At 40.2% G+C, this 25,976-nt stretch overlaps 1 protein-coding gene across 1 annotated transcript; it reads right to left on the bottom strand.

Annotated features, from left to right (window-relative positions):
- Nucleotides 1-4,018: 4,018 nt before the first annotated feature.
- Nucleotides 4,019-24,503, bottom strand: coq8aa (coenzyme Q8A, genome duplicate a). The gene is made up of 17 exons (XM_069714452.1): nt 24,016-24,503; nt 20,060-20,159; nt 19,425-19,507; nt 19,034-19,281; nt 18,739-18,934; nt 18,549-18,615; nt 14,915-14,986; nt 13,857-13,985; nt 9,055-9,140; nt 8,773-8,913; nt 8,211-8,292; nt 7,934-8,027; nt 7,337-7,478; nt 6,924-7,031; nt 6,726-6,791; nt 6,266-6,352; nt 4,019-5,959 (listed from the first exon to the last, which is right to left on the bottom strand). Exons 2-17 carry the CDS (start codon nt 20,151-20,153, stop codon nt 5,663-5,665), a joined length of 1,992 nt encoding a protein of 663 aa, XP_069570553.1. The 5' UTR covers nt 20,154-20,159; nt 24,016-24,503; the 3' UTR covers nt 4,019-5,662.
- Between the last annotated feature and the right edge of the window lie 1,473 nt (nt 24,504-25,976).

Below are 25,976 nucleotides of genomic sequence, written 5' to 3' on the forward strand. Positions count from 1 at the left end.
ATTTCCTGCATTTCTGCATTTTATTACTGTATTTTATTTCTTAAACTGCACTGTAACTTTTATTCTATCCTTAGTTTGTTTAATGTTTTAATGACTGTTTTTAATGTTTCGATCAATGTTCTTAATTGTTTTTAAATTTGCTTTTCCTTTGCCTGATGTTTTGATGCTTTTAATGGTTTTATGTGAAGCACTTTGAATTGCCTTGTTGAAATGTGCTATACAAATAAACTTGCCTTGCCTCTAAATTTGAGGAGTTGCAGGTTTAGTGCTCTTCTCAAGGACTCCTTCCATCTTTCCTGCGTTCCAGCTGGTGGAGAGTCATCTTCTGAGACAGGACAGACAGACAGACAGACAGACAGACACAGTACTATGTACTAATGTAAATTAATGATCCGGCTCATAAATAAACATACTTTCTGAATATGTCTTCACAGATTGCTACAGAACATGATGTCAAAACTGTGAATGCAATCTTTGACGTTTCGTACATTTAGTTTTGCTACAAAATTGACTCCATTTGCTTGTCAGAAGTTTGTTTCCCAGAGTAATTTCTCATTCAGAAAATCGAGTCACTTTTATGAAACACATTACTGATGCATTTACGTGGTTAAACACTTTAAGCCATGCTTGTAATGTTAATATAAGTATGGTTTATTGGTTAGTCCACCACTAATGACTGAGATATCTCAACAAATACAATTACCTTGACTTTTCATTGGTGGTGGTTTATGATGACAAGCAGAACATTCAGCATCCATCAGTTCATCCTTTAGTTTTCCCTCCATCATCCTGTCAAAATATTACTTTGGACAGTATTTTGGTTTATAACGCTGCATCAGCTGGAGTTACACTCTGTGCTTGTGCTAACTGGCAAATATTAGCATCCTAACACTACACTAAAATGGTAAACATGGCAGCCAAACATTATACTAAACATCAGCATGTTAGCATTTAGTTCAAAGCGACGGGGCGTTAAGCTTAGATTTGCAGTGCTGCTAATGTGGCTGCAGATAATTGTTTGCTAAACTGAGGGCCTTTTCACAAATGAACCATTTCTCCTGAAGATACACACTGATGAAGGCTCACAGCATGGCAAGACCTTTGTTCTCGCTCAAGCTGCTGCAGCATCTCCCCCCTGAGAGCCCCCCCTGCTGTAGTGAAGAAATTTCCCCTCGGGGATTAATAAAGTGTATAAAATCTAAAAAAAAATCTAAAGCTGCCTGGTGATAGCGAGCATATCAAAAACCTGGATGCGGTAGTTCCATTAAATTGTACAGTTTCCCATCAAACTTTATCTGCCAATCAAAACAAATATTTATACAGCACTGGATCATTCCCAGTTTGAGCCTGAACAACCAGCCTGTAAAATCAGTAATCTCAAGTGAGAAATAAAACACCTAATGTGTTGGATGACAATCTCTCACGTCAAAGTGGCATCTTGACAATTTCCACAGTTACAGCAAGGAAATGACTTTATTCGATTTAGCTTAGACACTCTAGAGCACTTCTTGATTACTCCAATAACAGCATTTTAATAATCTGTTTCTATGGCGATATTAAGACCAGTCTCATTAAACTGGCCCCACATTGCAGGATAGCTGACCCGATTTGGGGTCTAATTTGAACAGCAATACCATATTGAGCAGAACTATGCAATACCCACGAGAGGGCAGGCTAACCGGGAAGCATCACCAACCCCACAAGCATCAAAGTGGATGTAACTTCCTGAAAAGTGAAGCCCATGTGGAAGTGGACTGATAGACCCCCATTCAACATCTCATGAACAACAAAGTCAGGAATTTTGTTTTTTTTCATTCAAAAGTTATAATAGTATCATTAGCTACATCCACTCCCTCTAATCAGAGTACTAGTGGTCCTTCTGCAAATAATTATATTGTTAATAAAATATTTGACCTCAAAGAGCGATATGTTTGAGGGCATGCTTTAATTGACTCCGGGCTTCAAAACGGCTCATGGTGGGTTGCCGATGGCCCTCTGCACAGTCATATTAATATGGAACAGCGTCTTAACGGTAGAGCATGTATAAAATGACAACACTTCTATAAATGATGATAGGTTTCGCTCTGAGTATACCTGTGGACAAATAACAGCTGTTCGTTTGTAGTTGTAGTTTGCCCCTTTGAAACTAACAACAAAGCTTTATTCCAGCTCACCTCCAACTCCCACTGACAATTGCAAACTGTGTATTTCATGCTGATTCCGACTTCTCTGAAGTTTTCTGTGAATTTCATCCACAGTTATTTTCACCAAATTTATTTTTCGGCGCAAAACAAAGCACACAGAAGCGCACACGTGCGAACAGCTGATGACGGTCCGCCTTCATCTTTCTTTTGCGCTGAAGTCATGTTTGATCTCGCGAGTTTCCGTGAGATCTCCGGTGCCTTTAATTTACTACTCTGACATTAAATATAAACGCCAAATGTATGGTCCTGCTTCGTCTAATGAATTGTTTGGTGTGTGTTCTTACGATTAAAAGATTTAAAAAACTATTTAAAACATGTATTTTGTGTTTTACAACATTTACTACGTTTTTAAAATCAATTAAGCTTTAACAATTGTCCAGAATGCACCAGGTATTATCTGTACTGTGATACAAGTGATGGGAATAAAAGATATTGCAAAACCACACCGATAGAGGTTGTGTTGTGAGGGTGTTTGCCTTTAAGGATTGTGCCCAGACTTGCTGACTGTTCTCTCTCGCCATATAAGGATTTCTCACAGCTTGCTCTATCTGACCAGACGACTCTGTGCATGACAACCCACCAGCACTCCCACCATCCCCTCAGTCATGTAAACAAAACCAGAGATTCAGTTTCTCAGCAACTAAACTCAAAGTCCAGCATGTTGCACTGTCAAAACACAGTAAGGCTGAGACATAATGCAGCAACAACATGGGCTTGAAAACGTTTTCAACCCAAACTGGGTCGTATACTGTTCTGGTCTCAATTTAAGCAACCACTATTTTAATCACACAGTATTTACAGGAAATTGGCCGTAAAGTTCTCTTGGCTCCTAACTTTGACCTGGTTGGGAATCAAATGTGGTTTCCAGAAAGATGTTTTAGAAGATGAATTACACTTCCATTAACTAGAATATAATATGTAGCTAATAAATGTTGTAGATGATCCATTTGGGTGCCACCAAAATGAGCACATTTAGTTTAATGAGCTTGTTCATCCGCAGAAAGATGGCTTAGCCTGGGGTCTTTTCAGGTTGGTGTATGTGTAAAGTCATCAGGCTCCAGTGGCTAACAAATCCATACACACACATTCCCAGCCATATTATATGAGGCTGCATGCACCTGATTTGATCACAGTTGCCTTGTAATCATCTTTTCCTCTAATTTCTCCCTCCTCTGTTGACAGGATGTTGTTTAATAAAGCAGAAATGTCTTCCTCAGCTGAGTTCCATATAATTACTGGTCTGTCTGGCTTTGGGCGGCTTATGTTTTTTGTTTTTTTTCTTGGGAAGTTGTTTGTATTTCAGCATTAGCTGGAACTTTATTTTGATCACTGTGGGAGAATACAACAGCGCTGATTGGTGGACACTGAGGTGAATTACAGCAAGCTCTGCATCCAAAACCTAAAGATTGGCAGGATTTTCCAAGCAAAGAGAAAAAGTATCGACTCAGAGAAAGAGTGTCTCCATGCTTGTATGGTTACGGAGATGATTTATTCACCCAGATATTTAAATGTGTTCACATTCTCTAAATATTTGTGTGTGCATGCTCATTTCCCAGGCTCGCTGCCAGTTCCTCCACTGCAGGCCAAGACATTGCTAAATAAGGAAGACGACCTCTGTCTACTGTATTTCAACTCTCTTTTTTTTTTTTAAACACACATTACAACCTCTTAAAAAACAAGCCACCATACAAAGTCATTTGGGTGATATATACATGTACTGTACCTGTTAAACAGAAATAAACTATTTGATGTGTAGACTGTCCCTTTAAATGGACTGAATTTAATAAGACCACACGCACAAAAGCACACAGAGCTTCTTGACAAGAGTAGATCAACCATTTACTATTTTCGTACAACATTTTATTACAACTTTCAGTTAAAAGAATGCATTTTGATTATAAAATTCCAACCATTTTCTCAGTGAGACTTGGTATGAAATATAAAGTTGAGATTTCTTGCTAAAAAACCTTCTGCTGGAAACGACAGGCACATTGATTTCCTTTTTTCACACCCGAGACCATTATAAGTGGATTCACACAGCAGAGCACGGAGAACTTTCACAGTCACACACCAGCCAGGTGACGGAGGATTTCTCACCCAAGAAGGCGTGGGGAGATTACCGAGTTGTGGAAGGCTAGGTGAGCCCACGAATTGATCTTGTGCGTTATCAGGATGAGCTTCTTCCCTCCCGGTGGCTCATTAACATTCATAACTAAGCACGGGCCCAGTGTTGATGTGAGCTATGCTCCGTCTTTCTGTCAGACCTTATCATCTTGAAGATAGCAACGTGGATCCATGAGTTTTATTTCTATAATATTCCAACTGTCTCTTAGTAACAACGAATTGAGAAAAATCAGGCTATGATGCTAAAAAGGAAGCATTAAAATTCAGAGCCACAATGCTAAAACTTGCTCGTAATCAGCTGGAATTCATAGATAGAGCTGACCCATATCGACACTGTTTACACGTTTTCAGAACCCGTAACATGACAAAAAAGGAAAAAGAAAAATGATCTCTGTAGACTTTCATCCCCAGACACAAACCGAGTGAATTTATTCCTTAACCAAAACTTAATTGAAACACACCAACAGTTCAAATGCCCATGCGAATTTCCCTAAGAAACTAAAAGCTATGAAGAGCACCTGAACATTGATCAACAGCATCATTCAGTACTGTAAATCTACACGGCTACATTGATACAGAAGATAGTGCATACAACATATTAATGCATTGTGTCAGACCCTCTCGTGCGCAAATTCTGACAAATACCAGCTTGTCTCATTTTCTAAAAATGGTTAAATTAACTGGACTTGATCACTTGAGAACTGAATCTGTCTCTAAACTATCAACTGCGACATTTCATTTGGACCAAACGTTATAATTAATATTCAGATAAAAGAGGAAAAACAGAAATATATGTGAAGCAGACACGTTGGTCCTGATTAATACCGAGCCTCATACTGCCCATATAATGCATTAACCCCATTATTGAGTAATTTTCCATTTACAATCAGTTCCCTTACTGAATAGATTCAACGCTATGTTACCACTTGGCATAATCCCCTAGATGGCAAACTGGACAGTTGGTATGAATTTCCTACAGTTCAACAAAACACAGCAACACAAAATGCAAAACAACACAAGAATCATCTTGAAATCTGTTCCTGTTCCTCTCCCTCGATCCACCTACTACATCTCGTCCGTCAGTCTTCCCTGGGCCACATGTAGATGCCATGTTACTGCTCCCCCTTTACAACTAATAAATGGTTGATGTAAATATGTATAGACCTCTTTGTATTAGGCTGTCTAAAACAGGAAAGACACGCCGGTGCTCGATGACCGGTTCAGGCCGGTAATGTGGCCTTCGCTCGGCAGTTCTGCATCTTCACACCCCAACCTCACCATCGGTGGGCACTTTGCTTTTGGCCAGTCTATCAAATCGCCTGACACCGATTAGCTCAGGCTGATTGAGAGGCCGGCGTGCGGCCTTCCCAGTACTTCTGATACGCCGTTTGGAACATGTCATTACACTGCAGCTTTGCATTTAAGCGGGAGCAGATGAGGAACGAGCCGCCCATCTTGCGGTGCAGCGAGTACGTCTCCTCTGGAGGCGGGGTGAGCCGGTGCTTGAGCATCACAGGGATGAGGTTGTGGATCCTCTCTGTGGTGGACTGGGAACCAAAGTTAAAGGTCACTGAGGAGGCGAAGGCTTCGCCGAGGATCATCACTGCATCCACATGGGCGTTCACCATTGCCTGGACACGAGGAGTTAAAAAATACTGCTGACATACTCACAATTTCTGATGACAAACAGGCCATAATCCAAGAAGAAGAGCATCAAACATTATTAATCAAACAACGCTATTTCCATGCTTTATGGCCACCTCCTTCCCTTCCAGGTTACCCCACTAGCATCGATTTTTTTTTTTTTTAACAAAACAAAGCCTCAGCAAGGAGCAGCTGCATCAATATGTTTCTCTTTTATACTATTGGGAAAGATTCACAGCCGTGGTTTGTGATGTAGAGCAGGCAGAAAGACACATCTCCTCCAAGATCATTACCTTGGATTCATACCCAGTCAGGAACTTCATCTCAATAGATTTCTTCACAACTCCCTCTCTGTCGCCCTCAGCAGCTGAACGAATGATCTACAATCAAAAACAGGTCACACGAGTCACTTACATCACTTCAATCTCACTTTATTTTTAGTAAGTGTCAACTGTGACATGTTAACAGCAGGTCAAGTACAGTAACTGGAGCTTTATGTTATCTGGTCCATGAATTACTCTTAAAAATAATTTAGTTTTACATAAATTCTACAAATCCTTATTAAAAACATAAAATTAATGGTGAGCATGGCCGTCATATAGTGCTTTGTAATCTGGGATATAAATCAGTAACTCCACTGTTTACAGCAAACACAAAAAGTTACATTTTTTGCAGCTGCATAAAGAACATAAAACATCACAATCCAATGATTATATAGCAATGAAAGGTTAGAAGGAGGCTGAATGGTTTTACCTCGATGTAGACGTCAGTGAAACTTTGATCAAATCCTCGTGTGGCTCCAAAGTCCAATAGCGCCACCTAGAGAGTCAAAATGGAATGATCACTTATCATTTTCATTGCCCTCAAATCTCACTGTCAGAGTCATATCACTCTTAACTGTAGGCGAAGGAACTATATTACCAGCACTATGTAGGCTGTGGAGAGACTCACCCTGTGTGTCTGTGGATCATAGAGGAAGTTGGACCAGTTTGGATCAGTCTGCATGTACCTGAACTCAAACAGCTCTCTGAGGCACAACATCAGGATGTTCTGGCAGATCTGAGACAATAAAAAAGATAGAAAGAGATTCTGTTGTTGTTCACTGGTTAAACAAAGCTTATATTATATCAACTGAGAAACAGAGAAATGTAAAGGGATTAGAAAAGCAGGAATTCACTCAAAGGAGGAAACAAAAGGACAAAACGGAAACAGATTGGGGCAAAAGCCATCTAGCTTTTTATCAATTACAAACTTTTGTGTGTCTCTCCGTCTCGCACAAACCCCTCTGAGAACATTAACCAACATATTCCTCCTCAGATTAATGCACCTATTTCTACGTGGATACACTCCTCTGTCTGCTGTACCTCGTTCTTCAGCTCCTGCGTGAGGCTCTCAGCCTGGTCCAGAGGAAATCCAGGAACCAGTTCAGTGGTCAGGACATGGTTGCTGCTCAGGTCCTCTATCACTTCTGGCACGTAGAAGAACGGATGGTCCTTCAGAAGCTCCCTGAGTCACACATGAGCAGATACACAGACACATAAATACGAGTTCAGAAGGAAGGGTGTCCATACAGAGTTTAAAGTCTGTATATAGTTCGATAACTGGTTGCAGTTCTGACTTTGAACCGCAGAGATGAACATTTAATAGGAGAATGGACCAAGCTTATTATATCTATGTGTATGTAACTTGAGTGCATCAAAAGTCTCTGAACTGTAATGTGTTCTGCGAGAGAGAGCAAGACTTCACACAGTGCTAAAGTAATATCAGGCTATGATTTTAACAGGATTAAATTACATGATCATTATCACTAGTGAGGTAATTTTGAAACAACGGCATAAACTGATACAATTACTGTTTTAGCAATTACAATTGAAGGCTGGTACACATTTTGAAATGGTGAGAAAAAGGTTTCTGAAGGTTTACTTTCCAGATTGTACATTCAAAAATGTTCTTCATTATACCTGAACTTCTTGGCACACTGTGCTTCTCTAATGTAGTCACACTCCAGCGCCAGCTCTCTTCTCATTACATCTATGAGGTGCTCTGGAAACAGACCTGGAGAGACACAAACAAAATGTTGGGACTAACATTGAACAGTCGAAGAAGACAAAGAGGCGAAGATGATGGAGAGGGGAAACACTCAGAGCAAAGCTGAGCGAGTGGTGTTTGAGCATATTGCGTGTGTCTGAAGAAGCTAAGCACGCTCGTGTTTGCATGCGAGGTTCTTTGAGTGTGCACCTTCAGGCAGGGCATTGCTCATATTTAGCACCGTCATCAGGTTGTTGACGTCACTGTTGATACTCTGAGCCACACCGGGATACTGAGGACAAACAGACACACAGAAAAACCAAGTGAAGTATGTTTTCAGTTGAACCTGATCATAAATTCAGACGAGAAACCAAACACATTCTTTGATGTCATAGACGTCTTTGTAGTGTCTCTATTCATAATAATACTTCAAAATATTATAAAGCCCCTGTATCTCATCTATAGTACATGTAATCCAGTGATCATGTATTTCAATGGTAAAACATTATTACACAGTTTTAAATTAAATTGCAATTGATATCTATAATCTATTACGTTACCACTGGCATACTCTTGATTATTTATTTATTTCAAACAATTAAGACAGAGTAAAAGGATGAAATAACTTTAGCTTGAGTGAGTTTGAGAGAAACAGAAAAACAGTCTCCAGTTACAGTGTTTATCTTCACAACATGAGTGTTCTGCACACGCGCACACACACACACACACACACACACACACACACACACACACACTACGGTCTCATACTAACCTGTATTTTCATGGCCACCTCCCTGCCGTCCTTCATCCTCGCCAGGTGAACCTGCCCGATGGACGCCGCTGCAAATGGACGCTCCTCAAACGACTCCAGCTTGTCCCTCCAGTTCGGACCCAAGTCACTGTTCAGCGCTTTCTGCAGACACAAATAAGTCATATTTTGCAGCTTGATTTTTGTCAGCAGTGATATTGTTCGATGTATTACCACCAATTTACCTGTGTGATGTCTTTATCAATTTATAGCTTACCGTAAATACAAAAAAAGAAAGAACCTTACTGTCATCTGTTTGATTGGCATGAAGTCAGCACTCTGCCTCACGCGATCAAAGATCTTGGCGAGTTGAGGGTTGATGAATGCGTCATCTGAAACACAAAAACAAACCGGGGTCTGACTAAACTGGGCATAAAAACAGGCCGGCACGTTTCAAAACATGTCTCAAGTTTGTGAGTTATTAAAGCTGCCAAATACAGTGGTGCAAAGAAATGTCAGTATTTCTACTGCTGGTGTTTGATCATTAAAGTTAGAGATGGTTTGGATGTACATACTGTATGTTACATTATGCACACTGTAAATGGACTCAGTTAAAAAGTAAAACACATTAACAATATACTCACTAAGTGCCGAGTTATAAATACAACTCATGTATGTTAATGAGGGGAACAGATCTCTTCAATTGGATTGCACTGGTGTTTCTAATAAAGTACTAATTTAAGAGTTAATACATCAAGCACTTTTTAAACCACCAAAGAACAGTCACAGTGAATCTCTGATCACATTGCTCAACTCCAATGCATCACAGATCAAGAATCAATGACAATCTGTTTATTTTCCCATTCAGACTTAAATTACTGAGCGAAGTCAAACCAGACTTGATCCTGTAAACCACAGCATCAAATTGAAATGACAGAGATTCCAGGCTTAAATACTGTCATAATACAAATACCACTTGGCAGCTATAAATATTACACTGCTGATGATAGGAATCAGTGTTATTAACTTTAATAATAGTTTAAAAACGGTTTGAAACTTCTCAAGGGTAACACTATTTTGGAGTTGTGCTAAAGAGTACAATGCTGGACAGAAAATCATCCGCCCACAACTGCATTCCTGCCATGACAGAGAAATGTCAGCAGTGAACAAAGACAGATTTACTGCAGTCAGATTATAATCAAATGCTTCCATTCTCGATGGGAGGAGCAGTGTGTGTGTCCAGCTCCAGAAGAAAACCCTGACCTCTTTGTTCACGATTTAGGAATCAACTTTATAAAGCACAGCCATTAACCACACGCATGCACACAGGGTCAATCCACTGTGCTGCAACCTGATGAGCAAACACTGAATAGCCAATGTCCTTTTCTCTCTCACTACTGTTTTCGTAGCTTTCACATTTCACTGTGCTGTTTCTGCACAGTTTGCACAAACATGCTTGCAGCGCAAGTGCATTAGTGCCAAAGAAGAGGGTCACCAGTCAAGGTCAGGCACTGGCGAACCAGCAATAAACAAAACATGATGTGTTTACGTCCGCTACCGGACACTGCTTCATTGACTCTGTGCTTGTTTGTTTACTGCTGTTGGCCGTCTACTTGTATAGCTATAGTTTGTCCGTGAGCAAAAGCAAGCATTAATCTACATGCAGGTTAGTGTCAATGTCACAGCTGTTACAGAGCATATATAAAAAAAAAATCCACTCTATCAGTGCGAAGGGTGTTCACCTGTTTTTTAACGACTGTAGCATGCACATGGCCTTAACTGAACTATTGACAACGACATTTAAATATCTGTGCAAACTAGAGCTGGAAAAGTTGGTTGATTCATTAAGTCTCGACGAGATTAATCATCAACTACTTTGATAATCGCTTATTCGTTTGAGTCATGTTTTTTTTAAAGAAAAAATAAATGCTAAAATGTTCTGATTCTTGTTTCTTAAATATGAATAGTTTTTGGTCGTGGACTGTTGGTCAACACAAAACAAGATATGTAAGGCTGAACCCTTTTCTGATATTTTAGACCAATGAGTTAACTGATTAATTGAGAAAATAATTGACAAATTAATTAATAATGAAAATAATAATTATTTGCAGCTGTAGCACCAACATTGTTTACTGACTGTGAGCCAGGCTTGAGTGTGCTGTAAAATCTCTACTTAAAACGGTCCACAAAATAATCCTTTTTATACAGTTATGGTAAATAGGGTTGGATTTCAATAGCATTATATCAAATTTAAATCCAGAATTAAATCTGAATTATTTTGAATCCTTTATTAAATCTCATTAAGTTTAACTTTCATTATTAGTAAGAAGCTTATAAATAACTACAACTAAGAGATTTAGTTTAGATCTATGATCCCCTGCTCTTACTGAATGAACAGATGTTTTCAACAATTTTCAAAGGCTTTCTATCCTTATAAAGCTACGAAATAGATCTGTATAAAGTATTTCTTTCCTCTATGTAGTTGCACTGAGATCTGCCTAAAAAACAGAATCCTACTTCTACTTCAAACTACACTTCCTGGTTTTCTGTAGGCCCGCTTCCACAGAATCAGTGGCTGTATCCCAGATCACGTACTTGTGCTTTTACACTTGCTATTTTGAGTGAATTCACACAGTCAAGTATAAAAACATGCAGCACACTAAGGGCCTGATTTACTAGGATCTCAAATGAAGGGTACTATATTGCGTGTTCCTTCCAAAAGTTTGTAAAAAAAAATTTGCACCCGTTTTGCAGGTCAATAGTAATTGCGTCATTGAAATCTGGTGCAAATCGTTGTATTTAAATGAGGGGATGATGAGCAGGTGACTTTTCATTCAGTGCCTCGCGAGTGTTCGGGAACCTCATGAAGCTACCTGTGAATTCTGCAGGACTCATTCAGGACTTGTGACACCTGAATAACGGGACTGGTGGGATATCCAAGCTGGAATGACCCAGAGGCAGGAAAATGCTGAGTCGTAAGAAGTTTTGACATTGCTGGTATTTCGTGGCTCCTCCTTGTTGTTGGCTGTCAATCATCATTCAGTAACTCAGAAATGTCATCTCTGGACAAACGATATGTCTGAATAATTTTCCCCTCCGTCATCTCAAAACTGTTTCCACAGGTGTAAAACCACATTCTCAACATATTCTTTGGTTTCCCTGCATCTCCTTCTCACCACAATAAGAGCAGCCGTCTCTCCAGATTTGCGCATCTGATTAATACGTTCCTTTCAGTCGTACTAAAATACACAACAATCACTTCTCCTGTTTCTACTTTCAGGTTTAGTAAATATCGTTGCAGGTGCTAAATGTATGTATTTGCATGTTCCCTCCCAATATTTTGCACTTTCAAGTAGAAACGCCCAATATTACATATGCATGCAGGCAAACACACGAAATGGAAAATGCGTTTTAAATTGCACATTTGAAAGACGCAATCCTCACTGCACGTCGTTAGTAGATCTGCTTGGACATTTTTTTGCGGGTGGTGTGAAGTTTGCACGTGATTTTACAGACGCCAACCTTCAGTGAATCAGGCCCTAAGAGCACAAAAAGTGCAAGGTGTGTTTTATCTGAACAGAAACACATGTCCATTAATAAATACTGAGGAAGCTTGACCAGATTTCTAGAAATTAGCAGAACTGAACCAAGAAAAATATAGACCATGTTACAGGCACAGACAGAGGGCTCCTTCAATCAATAAAGTGTTTCATTAATAACAAACAGGGCTTGGTATTGTTATAAAATGCAATGGCCGCTACCAGTACCGATACCTTGACTTTGCTAAGGGTTCCTGAACGATTTTTCAATACCAATTTAAAAAAAATCAATTTTAAGGAAAAGAAAATTACATAATGGCACACATTTTCAAAGAATTTAGAGGGGGAGAGTGTAACCCAGTTTATTTTATTCAGCTACAACTCAGATGTGCCCTAAATGCCTCACATGCAAGTTATTGCAAGACTACAATTTACAGATGTGTCCTAAATGCCTCATGTATTGGTAGGTATGCTGTTGGTAGATGCCAGCTAGCTGGCTGTGCACAGAAAGGCCTCCAGTCACTGCAACACACAACTGAGACAGGGCTGTGGCCAAAAGATTGTTGAGAAGAGTGAAAAGAGGAGTCCTTAAGTAAGATTAACCTACTTAAGCTGTAACAGTGATTCTACGCGGGCGGGCGGGCGGGCTGCCCAAGTACAGGCTACGTATGCTAAACACAGTGACTCGCTGATGCTGATGAGATTTACTCCTCTAGGTTATGGTATGTATTAATAGTAGGTATGGTACCAAACGGCAGGGTAATTTTCGATAGTAGAAAATACCAAAGCGATTCGGTTGGTGCCACACAATCAACCAACCAAATCTAAGTTTGGTACCCAGCTCTAATAGGGGCCGATTGTTTTAACATGTGTCATCATGAGCAAAAAAAAAAAATAACTTGACCCCAACACTGCTGACCAAATCATCAAAAATATTAGCTTAGCGGTATGTTCCAATAAATGTAATTTGATCCAGAGCACTGGATTTACTGGTCTGCAATTTGAGTTTGAAACACTGGATTCTTTTCATCCTCAATGGTCACCATCACGGCTACTCAGGGAGGGACCCATTTTCAAACTACTGCTGCTGCAGCGCACTGTACAAATGTAAGCTGTAGACGTCCACACAAAACTGTTTATTTCTGTTGAAGTACCACTTTACGGCAGTTGGACAGAAGCCATTAATATGTTTATTGTGTGTGTGTGTGAAACAGAGGATATGAAAACAAATTCACTTTTTGGTGGGTGACACATTCAAATGTTACAATCATTTCCAATAAGTGCAGAACAGCGGTCCGAGACAACAAATTCAAGTACTGCACGAGTACTAACAGAAGTACAGAAATTGAGACGCAGCATATGTGCAGCTCCCAGCCACACAGACATCAGCATTTCCTGCAGCACTTCTGAGTGACAGATGTGTTCAAGCGTCTGTCCTATAAACACTGTTTACTACACGACAGCAACGTGATTACATAACTCCGCGTGTGCCACAAAACAACGTATTCCCGCCACTGTATTTAGTATTGACTCTGATATGAATGTGGATGGGTGTGTGTCTCCCCTCACCTTGAATGCTGAGCATCTGTCCCAGTTTTAATGCAGCGCCTCTGACTTTACACAACGTTCTGACAATACGCTCAGCATTGGCCTCAGACAGGAAAGGGCTTGAGTCCAGAACTGCTTTCTTATTTTCACCTGGAGACGCAAAAAACAGACATATTTGGATTCGCACAAATGGGTTCTTGTTTCATAAAATGCCTTTTATTGCAAAAGTGTCTTAACCCCACAGCCAAATTTAAGAGCCAAAGTTTAATCTGCATGTGTTAAGTTTAGTATACGCATAATGTTTTTTGTTATATGTACAGGTGAAGACATTTGAACTACACTAACATGGCAAGGTGTGTGTGTATATATGTGTCAACAGGTCAACGGGTAGTGTGTTTTGATACATCTGAAGCTGCCTTCAGAGGCTTTAACAGAGATTTACCACACGCACACGCACGCACGCACGCACACACACACACACACACACACACACACACACACACACACACACACACACACACACACACACACACACACACACACACACACACACGCTTACGAGTGTGTCCAGAACGTCTGCTGGGATTAAAGGCCACACAAAGATAAATGCCAACAAATAGAGGCACAGATGCCACAGATTTAAGCCTGTACGCTCTTATTTCAGCTTAGCCTCTGTTTCAGGATTAGTGGGAGCAGAGCGGGACAGGAATGTCGAGGCAGGTTGGTTGGTTAGGGGGTGGCCTAATTACTTTTTCTTTTTTTCACTTGTTTGTCTAACATGTAGTAAGAGGGATGGGTACTGAGAACCAAGACGTCAGCTGTTACAGAAGTGCTATTCAATAAGAAGGCTGCTGCAAAATCTTGGTATGTTCTTCAAACAATAACAAAGACAAACTGGCACACCTGTGATAAGGCCTTAAAAATTCCTTTATTAGTAGGAATTTTCAGTATAAAGAATATTTCTTAATTCCAACATTAACACCTGAGCATCACAAATATACTCCAAAATATGAATGCAACAGCAAACACTGCTCTTTACATACATTTCATTGCTGTAAAATTGCATGTTTGTGTGTCACCTTCTGCGTTGTGTCTGATGGTCTTCTTGGCGACTTCTGCCAGAGCTCCGAAACCCAAACCGACAGCTAGACCTGCAGGAAACACACACACAAAGACAAACACAATTAAAGTGGACCAGCTTATCATACAAACAGAAAGATCAAAGTATTTTCACACCCATACCATAGTGAAGACTTAAAGGTGCATAGTCCTACAGTGAGGTTGGATGAAAACATCCTTTGGTGAATCAGTTAGTGTACTGAGAGGCAGTTGTTTTATTGGGACCTTCAACATACACTTGTTCAATGATGCTTCCGTTTGTGTGTAAATACATTTACTACATGAAGCCAACCGTTGCCAATCATAAAATTTCCATTAAAAAACATGGACAAATACTGAGCAGGGATAACCTGTGATCATATCAGCATGACAGAACCGGTAACAGCTGCTCTTCTACACATGGAAAAATAAATGATATCAATCATCTAGTCATATAACGACTGAGCTGTAAAATAGTTCGTCATCTGAAAATGTATATCAACAGAACATAAAAAGGAAAAAAAGCAAGCCTGCCCGAGTAAGGAGCTGTTTGTGAACAAGTCCCTCCAAGCCTGGCTTCCACCTTACATAACTCCACATTACATAATCAGTTAGTCAGCGGCTCATCTGAAGCAGTAAATATGAGAAGCAGCAGTATATGGACGAATCGGGACACAGTGTCTCGTGTACAAGTCGACTGAGCAGTTTTTCACCAGTAAAAAAAACAACACGTCAACACTTCTGTTGTTGGGGGCAGGTTGGCCATGAGGGAGCGAACCACACGTAGAGAAAATGTGTGTATAGCTTTATGCTGCACACACGTGTGTTATGTGGTGTAACCTGATACAGTATGGTTGCCTTCCCCTCCAATGTCATGTCATGTCCCTGTGTTTCACTTCCTGCTTTAGACTGGATTTAAAATGTTCAGATTTAAACAGGGAAGATGAGCCAGCATCATGAAACTGCACTTTTTGACCATATGTCACACACATACTCATGTATATATATATATATATATATATACACACACACACACACACACACACACACACACACACACACACACACACACACACACACACACACACACACGATGTCAGTGTGTGCAGAACCCAGCCAAAGAGAGACCAGCATTTCCTGCAGCCTCTGAGTGACACATATTTTTCCAGGCTGTGCAGAAGCGTCTGTCCATCATTTGCCCTATAGAACAGCAATGTGTTTACTAAATGACTGCTGCGTGCACTACTTGTTCCTGTTGCTATACTTCACAAACAAACTCGGACATACCGTCCTGTTTCATCAGCAAAACCTTTGAACGGAGGAACGTGCACGGCAACAGCAAGCGGATGCAGAAGCAATGCTGTTGCCAGGACACGCGCTAACAGATTTATGAATCGTGTTGCTGCTCGTCTCCGACCCAAAATCTGCACTCCCAGCCGTGAAAAACACAATACTGGACAAGTCCAAGTCCAAAACAGTCCTTGGAGAACTTTGTGACCAAATGCTGCAGGAGAGTGAAGGACAGGCTGAGGCCACGTTCCTCCGCCATCTCCCCTCCCTCCCCTTTTCAACACCTTCTAAATGTTACCACTGTCAACATGCTGAATCAACTCTGCCCTACCTGCTGCATCTCACTTTTTCCCCCGGTAACGCCCGCTCGTTTGGAGCGAGCTGTGGCTAAATTCTGCTTCGTATATTCCGCTGAGATTTATCTGTTCTGGGTTTATTTTTGTCCAGTTTATGTTCTCCTGTATGTTTCAGCTGAACTTTATGCCACTTGTTAACTTATTGATCATCTGTCTGAAGTGAAGCCACAAGCGCCCAATCTACATGTACATAGCTGTGACCTAAGTGTGAACATGAGGCTGTCGCATGAGATTATCACAGAAAACCAATGTTGTCTAGATACCACTTGGAGATAAGAGGAGAAAGGTTTCTGCCTATATCTCCTGACACGTCAATATTATTCATATTTTTCTGTAATAGTTGACACATATAGTAAATCCAAAGTATGTTGAGTACAATTTCTTAGCAGCTTTGACAATTTATAGATTATCTTGTATATTGTGCTGGCAGCGGTGTACATGTTTAAATATGTCACAGCTAACAGGCTGAGAATTTAAGCAACATGGTCAAACAGTAGATTAATGAATACACTGCGATGTGTTTTTTATATTAAACTTATGGCTGAAATGTTGCAGAACTCTGTCAGTCTGTTGGTGTCTCACTCTTTTGTAACTGTAGCTGAATAACAAGGTAGGTTTTATCTGAACAGAAACACATGTACATTAATAAATACTGAGGAAGCTTGACCAGATTTCTAGAAATGTTTGTTTAAGTGCAGCTCCAAGTTTTGAAAGTTAACAAACACATCACATTTCTATATGTTTCTTTTATTTCCTTAAAACTGTATTTGTTTCCATTTGCATATGGCTATGAATACTGCATATACATTGAGTACTATTAGCAGTGTACACACTTTGTGAAGGTCACTCAATGACATACTACCAAGTGTTCTAAACCTCTTAACCTCAGCTTAAAGGCAGGTCAGAGGTTACAGTCAGACTATAGATTACAAGGTTGGGTTAGCAGAACTGAACCAAGAAAAATATAGACCATGTTACAGGCACAGACAGAGGGCTCCTTCAATCAATAAAGTGTTTCATTAATAACAAACAGGGCTTGGTATTGTTATAAAATGCAATGGCCGCTACCAGTACCGATACCTTGACTTTGCTAAGGGTTCCTGAACGATTTTTCAATACCAATTTTTAAAAAAAATCAATTTTAAGGAAAAGAAAATTACATAATGGCACACATTTTCATAGACTTCAGAGGGGGAGAGTGTAACCCAGTTTATTTTATTCAGCTACAACTCAGATGTGCCCTAAATGCCTCACATGCAAGTTATTGCAAGACTACAATTTACAGATGTGTCCTAAATGCCTCATGTATTGGTAGGTATGCTGTTGGTAGATGCAAGCTAGCTGGCTGTGCACAGAAAGGCCTCCAGTCACTGCAACACACAACTGAGACAGGGCTGTGGCCAAAAGATTGTTGAGAAGAGTGAAAAGAGGAGTCCTTAAGTAAGATTAACCTACTTAAGCTGTAACAGTGATTCTACGCGGGCGGGCGGGCGGGCTGCCCAAGTACAGGCTACGTATGCTAAACACAGTGACTCGCTGATGCTGATGAGATTTACTCCTCTAGGTTATGGTATGTATTAATAGTAGGTATGGTACCAAACGGCAGGGCAATTTTCGATAGTAGAAAATACCAAAGCGATTCGGTGGGTGCCACACAATCAACCAACCAAATCTAAGTTTGGTCCCCCGCCCTAATAGGGGCCGACTGTTTTAACATGTGTGTCATCATCAGAAAAAAAATTAAAAAATAACTTGACCCCAACACTGCTGACCAAATCATTAAAAATATTAGCTTAGCGGTATGTTGCAGTAAATGTCATTTGAACTGGACAGTGTACACTTTGTTGCTGATGTACATGCAGGCTTATAGCCAGCCAGCCAGCCAGACATGACTACAGACATAGTCAGATAAGCAGCTAATGAATCATCCAGGATTCAGACATAGGGACAACCAGTTGTATTACTCTACCTCCAAAGGTCGCCAGCCTGCTGAGCCGGGTAACAGGCACTTTCCTCTCTCTGGCGCTCTCGCTCAACTGAAAAAGACAGAGTGAAACGACACCTTTCTGTTAAAATCTGTGAAGGAAAGTAAGTGTTTGCATCAATATCTGCGTGTTTTGAAATGAGATATTCTATGATAGAATAAAAAGAGGAATTACCATCTGTTTGTGTGGTTTTATCTCAGATCTCTTGCTCTCTCTAGCCTTCTCTATGTCCTCGGCCGTCAGCCCCCCCACAGTGGTCGGGTCCTGGTGGTAGCTCCTGGCCCGACTGACAGGATGCTGACGATAAAGCTGACTCCACACGTGTCTGTTCAGGCTGTGGTTGTAGAGATGATGGTGTCCAATAAAATGTCTGCCGCATACAAAGCAGAAGCGATTACCTTCATCTTCTAAAAACAGCATTAAAAACCTGTTTACTGTAGACTGCAGCTGAAACGGAGAATGTTAATACCTGGCATCTTGGTGGTACGATCTGGTGTGTCCACTAAATTGTTTGCTGGGATCTTTGTATCCCTCAAACAATGACTGTTTCCCACCGACATGGTTCGCCCCCGCTGCAGTGTCTTCACTACTTCCTGAGTAACCTGCTGAAAAGTCCACACCTTCCTCTCTGAACTCTGAAGTTGTGAATGCAGCGTCATCCGGTGGAAAGTCAAATTCCGACTCGGATGACGAGGTTTGCTGCTGACCCGACATCTCCTGGAAAGAAAGATAAACTTTTTTTTATTGAACATAATCACTTGGCAAAAATTCAATACACAGTTCTCCATCAATCAATCTAAACATTCTTCTTTTTTTTTTTACCATTTCACACAATAGTGTTCAGACAAATACACACAAACCTGTATTTTCATCATGGCCACCGAGAGGCCTTGTTCTGCAGCCGATTGGACACTTTGGACAGCAGCACCAACTCCTGGGACTCCTATGTCACAAATAAGACAATTCACAGCTCTATTAGCTCCAACATCATGTCTAGACAGCAAGTGTCAAAAAATCTCTACTCTCTGACAGCGCTCTGACAGTTGTAGCACAGCACCTGCTCACTCCGTCACTCTGAAGAGGATGTTTTGATTGTATGTCGCTTTGTGATTTACGCAAGAAATCCGGTCTGAGAGAACAGAGCGTCCGGACTGAAGCCTTGTTGCCAGCCCAAATCGTTTTTTTTTGTCATATCTGGATTGTTTTTTGAAAGTCTGGACAGTAAAGAAAACCCACATGAAATGCGATTTTTGCAATCCAGATCCAAAATCCGATTGGAATCGCATTTCAAACCATCTCCTAATGTGGTGTGGATCCAATTTGAAGATATCAAAATTCAATCTGGATTTGGGCTGACAGTCTGAACGGGGCCAAAGTCCCACACTGAAGATTTTATTTCCATAAAGTGGACAAGAAATTTTGAAAAATAATTCTCGGGGAAAAAAAAAAAGTATTTTTTTTAAAACTGGGATGCAAATAAGAACAGTGAACCTACCTGTCCCAGAGCGTAGGGCGTTGCTTTGAGTTTCGACGACCGCCTGGCTCAGCTTAGCCAAGCCTCGCATCAGTAACCTCATATCACCTGCCATGATGGACTAAAGACACACAGAGAGAGAAGAACAAGAAAATAGAGAAAAGTCCGGTGAATATCCGTTACGTTACTTCTTCATTATGTAGCTAACCTGGTCGCACAGAGAGGTACGTACTGTTCACCGGGAAGAAAGAGGGACAAAATGAGCAGTCACAAATCTAAATGTGTAACAGCAACATGACAGGAAAGATTACAAATGACAGACATAGACGTGGAGATGGACAAGAGGGCAAGCGGCAAGAAATAAAACCTGCCGTCAACACGCCCTCTGCTGCCAACTGTAACTCACACTCAAAAATACACAGCTGTCACGTCTTGAAATCACTTTAATATTTTGTCTAAAAATAATCATGACCTCTAATCCCTGTTTTGGAACTCACTCACACAGGCAAAGACACACACGTGAAAGGAAAGGCGAATGCCATGCATATAAGCTGTGAATATGTATGCAAGCTGTGAATATATGTGTTTATGTGGTACAGGACTGGATCTGAAAATGTCACTGGAAATTAAACGGGAGGAGTGCGAGGTAAATCTTCCCACTATTTCGGTGCACGTTTGATTCTTGTACCAGGTTTCCTGTCACATTTCTCTCCACAACTGACACGACTGGGAGATTGTTTCTATTAAAGGCCGTCTATAAATGTTCCACCTTCTTTCAAATAAATAATCTGCTAAATCTCTTATAGCCTCGTATATGGTGGTTGGTCCATTATTAAACTGCTATGTTTTGTAAATATAACAATCAAATATCAGTTCTTTGAGTTTTATCTGCATTCCTGTGCGTTACAACCTGCAGTATGTGTATTTGTTACTGTGGTACAGGTGCTGTTTTGTGGGTGTGACAACATGCTTCAACACAGCTCAGTTGGGATTTGGGCCAATGGAAAAATCTGTTGCTGAAAGAGTTCAAGCAAAATGTGTGTACGTGAAGCACTACAGATACACTGGGTGAGTCAGTAAGTGGGTCATTCGTCCTCCTTCAGGGCTGCTGTGGGTTTTTTTTTTTTTAGACAGTGGACCAAAAAGCATATTTTGTGACACAAAGGACCAACAGCATGGCAACAAAAATAAAATACAAACTGACCGTGATTATATAGAAACAAAGCAATATATAACATGCGTCTTATTTTAAAATTTCAAGTGTTGTTCTTGACTTCTATTGGCATGAACGGGTTATATATTTGGACTTTTGATCACACTGAGCATTACATTACATTATTACATTTCATTTAGCTGACGCTTTTATCCAAAGCAACTTACAATAAGTGCATTTCAACCATGAGGGTACAAAACCCAGAACAACAAGAATCAAGAAAATACAATTTCTTCAAGAAAGCCAAACTACAAAGGACACTGGGAAGTTGTGATTACCTTTTTTTTTTTTCTCCACTGTTTAGATTTAGATGAGAGGCATATTAACTATTAATGAAAATAATCATTAGCTGCAGGCCTAAAAAAACCGAATTATTATTAATTATAATATATCTATTCAGTCATTTTTATTTCAGTATTATTTTGTATTTTTTTCAAAAGGTTTTCAAACATACCAACTACAGTGGAATGGACTTGATTCCTGGCATACTTTGTACTTGATTTAAAAAAAAAAATAATATTACAATAGTGCCATGACAATTAACAAGCTGTGTCATGCTGATAAATTTAGAGTCTGTACACAACCTTGAGAATTTAGACCTGTGGGCGACACGATAGCCAAGTGGTTAGGATGCAGACAATATGGCTGCAAAGGCCCACAGCGGTGAGCCCCAGGCTTAATTCCCAGCTAGGGAGCCCTTTCCTGCATGTCAGTCACCTGCTCTATTTCCCCAAATGTCCTGTCTGTCTATACTGCTCCATCTGAATAAAGGCTAAAATGCCAAAACCTAAAATTAAGAGGTTTTTTTTTTATTTATTTATTTTTTTTAACAACAGGTATTTCTGTACAAAGATTCAGAACTGTCAACGACTGATCAAAAGATTTTACTTGCAAAATTTAAAACCACTGGGGAGAAGTAACCACTTATTGCCAAATGTAATCTATTGAGCAACTTCCCATTTGTCACTCTGGGTGTGAAGAGTAAGGAGAGGAAGAGGGGAGGAAGATGGAAGGAAGAGGAGAAGATGATAGGAGAGGAAGAGGATAGGAAGAGGGAGAGGATAGGAGAGGAGAAAAGTAGAGGGGAGGAGTATTTTTTTGTGAAAGCACTGTCTCCACGTGGTGTCATGTGGCGCACGCGCACACGCACACACACACGCACACACACACGCACACACCTCAGATGTTCAGATGTTTTTGGCTGCAAAAGCTCTTATCTCACTGCAGTGGAAATAGTCGCCCAGTGTTAGTCAATGTCTGAATGAGGTTTATAATGTACCTCGTGGCTTACCGATAGTCTAAACTGCCCTTGTTGATCCTGAGCCACAAGTGGGAAATGTTTTCCGTCAATGTTCACCAGTGGTGAGCAACCGGATGCAGCGGAGTCACCACCGCTAACAAGGGATACGTGAGTAAAATCACATTTCCCCTTTTTTAGTAGGTACAACCACACTATCATTGTCATCATACCAACAATGGATTTTCTGTTACTATTTAGGTCCAGTTACATGAGATCTTAATAAGTATGATTCTTCTGTGAACAAACAAACAGGGAGAGTATAATACTTTCAGATAGATATTTTAAAAGCAGTGATATATTTAAGTCCGAGAGGAAAAAGAAAGGTCAGTAAAATTGGCTTTCATTGACAGAATTCTTGGCAGTAGGAAAATAAACTAGCCAATCATAACGATTAGCCTTTATCATCCTTTTAATGTCATAATGTTTATATTTTGGTAATGGCTACAATAAGGCGACACATCACCAGATGAAAGTAAATATAAAGTATCTGGACATTTTATAAATAAATCCAATGACAGTATTTCGGCCAACATATTATTTTTTTTTTTATTGTTATTGTGTTTTTTTTTCTGGTGGCTTTATTATTTCTGTGCTGCGATATTTTGTTACATGTTGCTCATCATACTTTACACAGCACAACTATACTAATCTCAAGCCATTCCTTTTATACAAACATGTAGGTTAAATGCACATATGTATATATTGAATTATTGTACGTTTACTGTTTGAACAGAGCCAGTTGAATTTATTTATCCTAAAATGATGTGCAGATATTAATACTTTGTGCTGTAAAAGCAATAGGCAGCACTATTCAAACACATTTTATTGATACTTGAAAAGGATAGTAGCTAAAGATGAAATTAAATCAAAATATTAAACGCAAATGTTTGACTTATGTTTATGCCACCGGGCAAAACAACAATTTTCAGCAGGACATGGGGGGGGGGGATTCTCGCCATATGTCCTCTCAGAAACATTGATTTATAATACGCTTCAGTTTATCTCACAGATTCACTTCCCTTTTTCAGGAGATTTAAACACAAAAATCCTTCAAAACAAACGACAGCGGCCCATTTAAATCTGCGGTTATTGACGTCCTCGTGGGCGCGCGAGAGCGCAACACCGGACGCGTGGCACGTTTTCAGGTCATTAAATACATCAACTAACATCACGGGCGCTTCCGCAGACTTGAGAGCGGACAACAGATCGGGTTGAACCGTTTCAAACGCCTGGAGAAGTTACCGCCTGGGACGCGGCTGGGTGAAGTTTGCAGAAGTACGCACCAAGCAGCCATATACGAGGCACGTCAGCACGCTGCACGTTCAGGCATTTTTTTTTTTTCAGAGGTTGAAGGCACGGTGGAGGACATTGTAAAACGAATCGCCAAAAAAACAAAAAAACAAAACACTTTGTGCATATTTAAGAGCTAATGCGTGGAAATCTGCGAGTGGGTCAGGTACTCACCAGCAGCTGTCGCGCAGAGGGGTCTCTCTGCTGCTGGCTTCTCTTACTCTTGTCAGACGAGGTCAAGCCAAATACGCTTTTATTTCATTTAAGATATAAACTGCAGTTTCACGAGGATTTTCTCTTCCACGGGACACTAGTAAACAGGAGTTACAGGTTATTGTTGCTCGCCCTCGTCCTGGTGCTGCTGCAGCTGCTGCCCGTGTTTAATCCAGTCTCTCTCTGTTTCTCTGTCTCTCTCTCTCTTTCTGCACCATGAGGTCAAACGTATTTACCAACTTCACGCTGCAGCCCGAGAGCGGAGGGTTTGACGCAACCCCCGCTGATATCTAGCTGTTGTTCAGCGCGCACCCCAGGGTATCATACGCAGATAAAGAGGAACATTTCACACAGATCAATTTACAGTTTTTCCATTCTCTCAGCATCAAATCTCCGTTCAATCTAACTTGACCTCATTTCGTCACGTATAAGGAGGCAGTTCAGACATCTGCCTGTTTAACTTTATTTATACGCGGCTCCGGTCTTTCTCCACCCTGTCTGTCCTCCTCCCGCCCGACCTCTACTCCTATTGGTCCTCCGTCCTTGTTTGACAGGAGGCGGGTGAAAGTGAGGCTCCTCATTGGTTCATGACTATAGAAAACAAAATGCAGTCTTTGGACGGATTTGAGTGCTGCCACGTTAACGCCGCCTAACTTGAGTATTACGTATAAAAAAATATCACTTTTACGCGGTGCACATAGCCAAGAAATGATGGTCATAACTGACACAATAAAACACAAACAATACACCGGTGTTAATCATGAAAACAAAATTGAAGCCCAAGGTGAAATGGACCTCTGCTGCTACCAGCTGTTGATAAGAGAGCAGCACCTTTTTCATTGTTGATGCGGAAAATCAACAATTAAATTATTAAACAGGAAATGTTATGATATGACCATGAAAACAAACATTAAATTCATGTTTTTCATATTTACTGAAAAAAAATATTTCAAAAGTAAGCGCAGGAAATGTGGATTGTTATGTCTATGGACAGAAATGTGTATCATTAAAAGTGAATTGCGTAAATTAGATTTGGATTTGTGAACTTATCAGTTTGTCAGACCGCCGTAGGTAAAATGAACTTCTACCACCCTGCATGTGACACGAATTCAAACGTGATGGCTAAAAGATAAACCAACATTTAATTTCCAATGTTTGGGTTGCTGGTTTGCTCATTCCGTCCACAAGGTCGCGACAAAGAAACATGATGATCACACCTGATGCCATTGTTTACGTGAAACAATGTCGATATTATATGTTGTTTGTTAACTGACAAGTAAAGATAAGTAATATTTTAGTTTAATAATCATGGTTCCAAATGAGAGCATTTCAGTTTGAGAACACACAACATACATAACATATAATAACTCCATTAGTTGTCAAGTGGTACTTGGTATAATTACGTTTAATGTTTGAGCTGGAAAATTCAATTGTTTCTGTTAGTTAGCTGCTCTCCTATATTTACTTTCTCCAGCAGCCCAATCAAACTATCTACATTTTAACACCAGGAATTAATCTGAGTAAATTTCACTGAGGCTGACTGTTCAGCATCGTAATCTGCTGTTCTTAATAATCCATGATTGTAATATAATTATTTGTCAGCAGTAGTTAGCTGCATTGTACCACTAAAGCAGTGCACATGCCTTTGGATTCAGTTTTTATTTTTGGCCAATGAGTGCTAGCAGTAATTTCTTGTCTACAAAGTACAGAAATGCTGCACTTGCAATTATTATTATTATTATTATTATGATTTCAGTTTACCATCAGGGAAGTATGTTAGATGGAATTTGGACACACTCCCAAAGATGTTATCAGACAAATAGCATAAACATCTGCTGGAATTGAATGGCTATGGGTGAACACAAAAAGGTTATATCTGTTGGAACTTTAACGAGGCATACGAAGCAAAACAAAATAATTTT

Source organism: Brachyistius frenatus, unplaced genomic scaffold (genome assembly GCF_029030835.1).
Source record: "Brachyistius frenatus isolate BFR_SWC_R1_liver_20210118 unplaced genomic scaffold, ASM2903083v1 Contig_130, whole genome shotgun sequence".
Classification (NCBI taxonomy): Eukaryota; Metazoa; Chordata; class Actinopteri; family Embiotocidae; genus Brachyistius; species Brachyistius frenatus.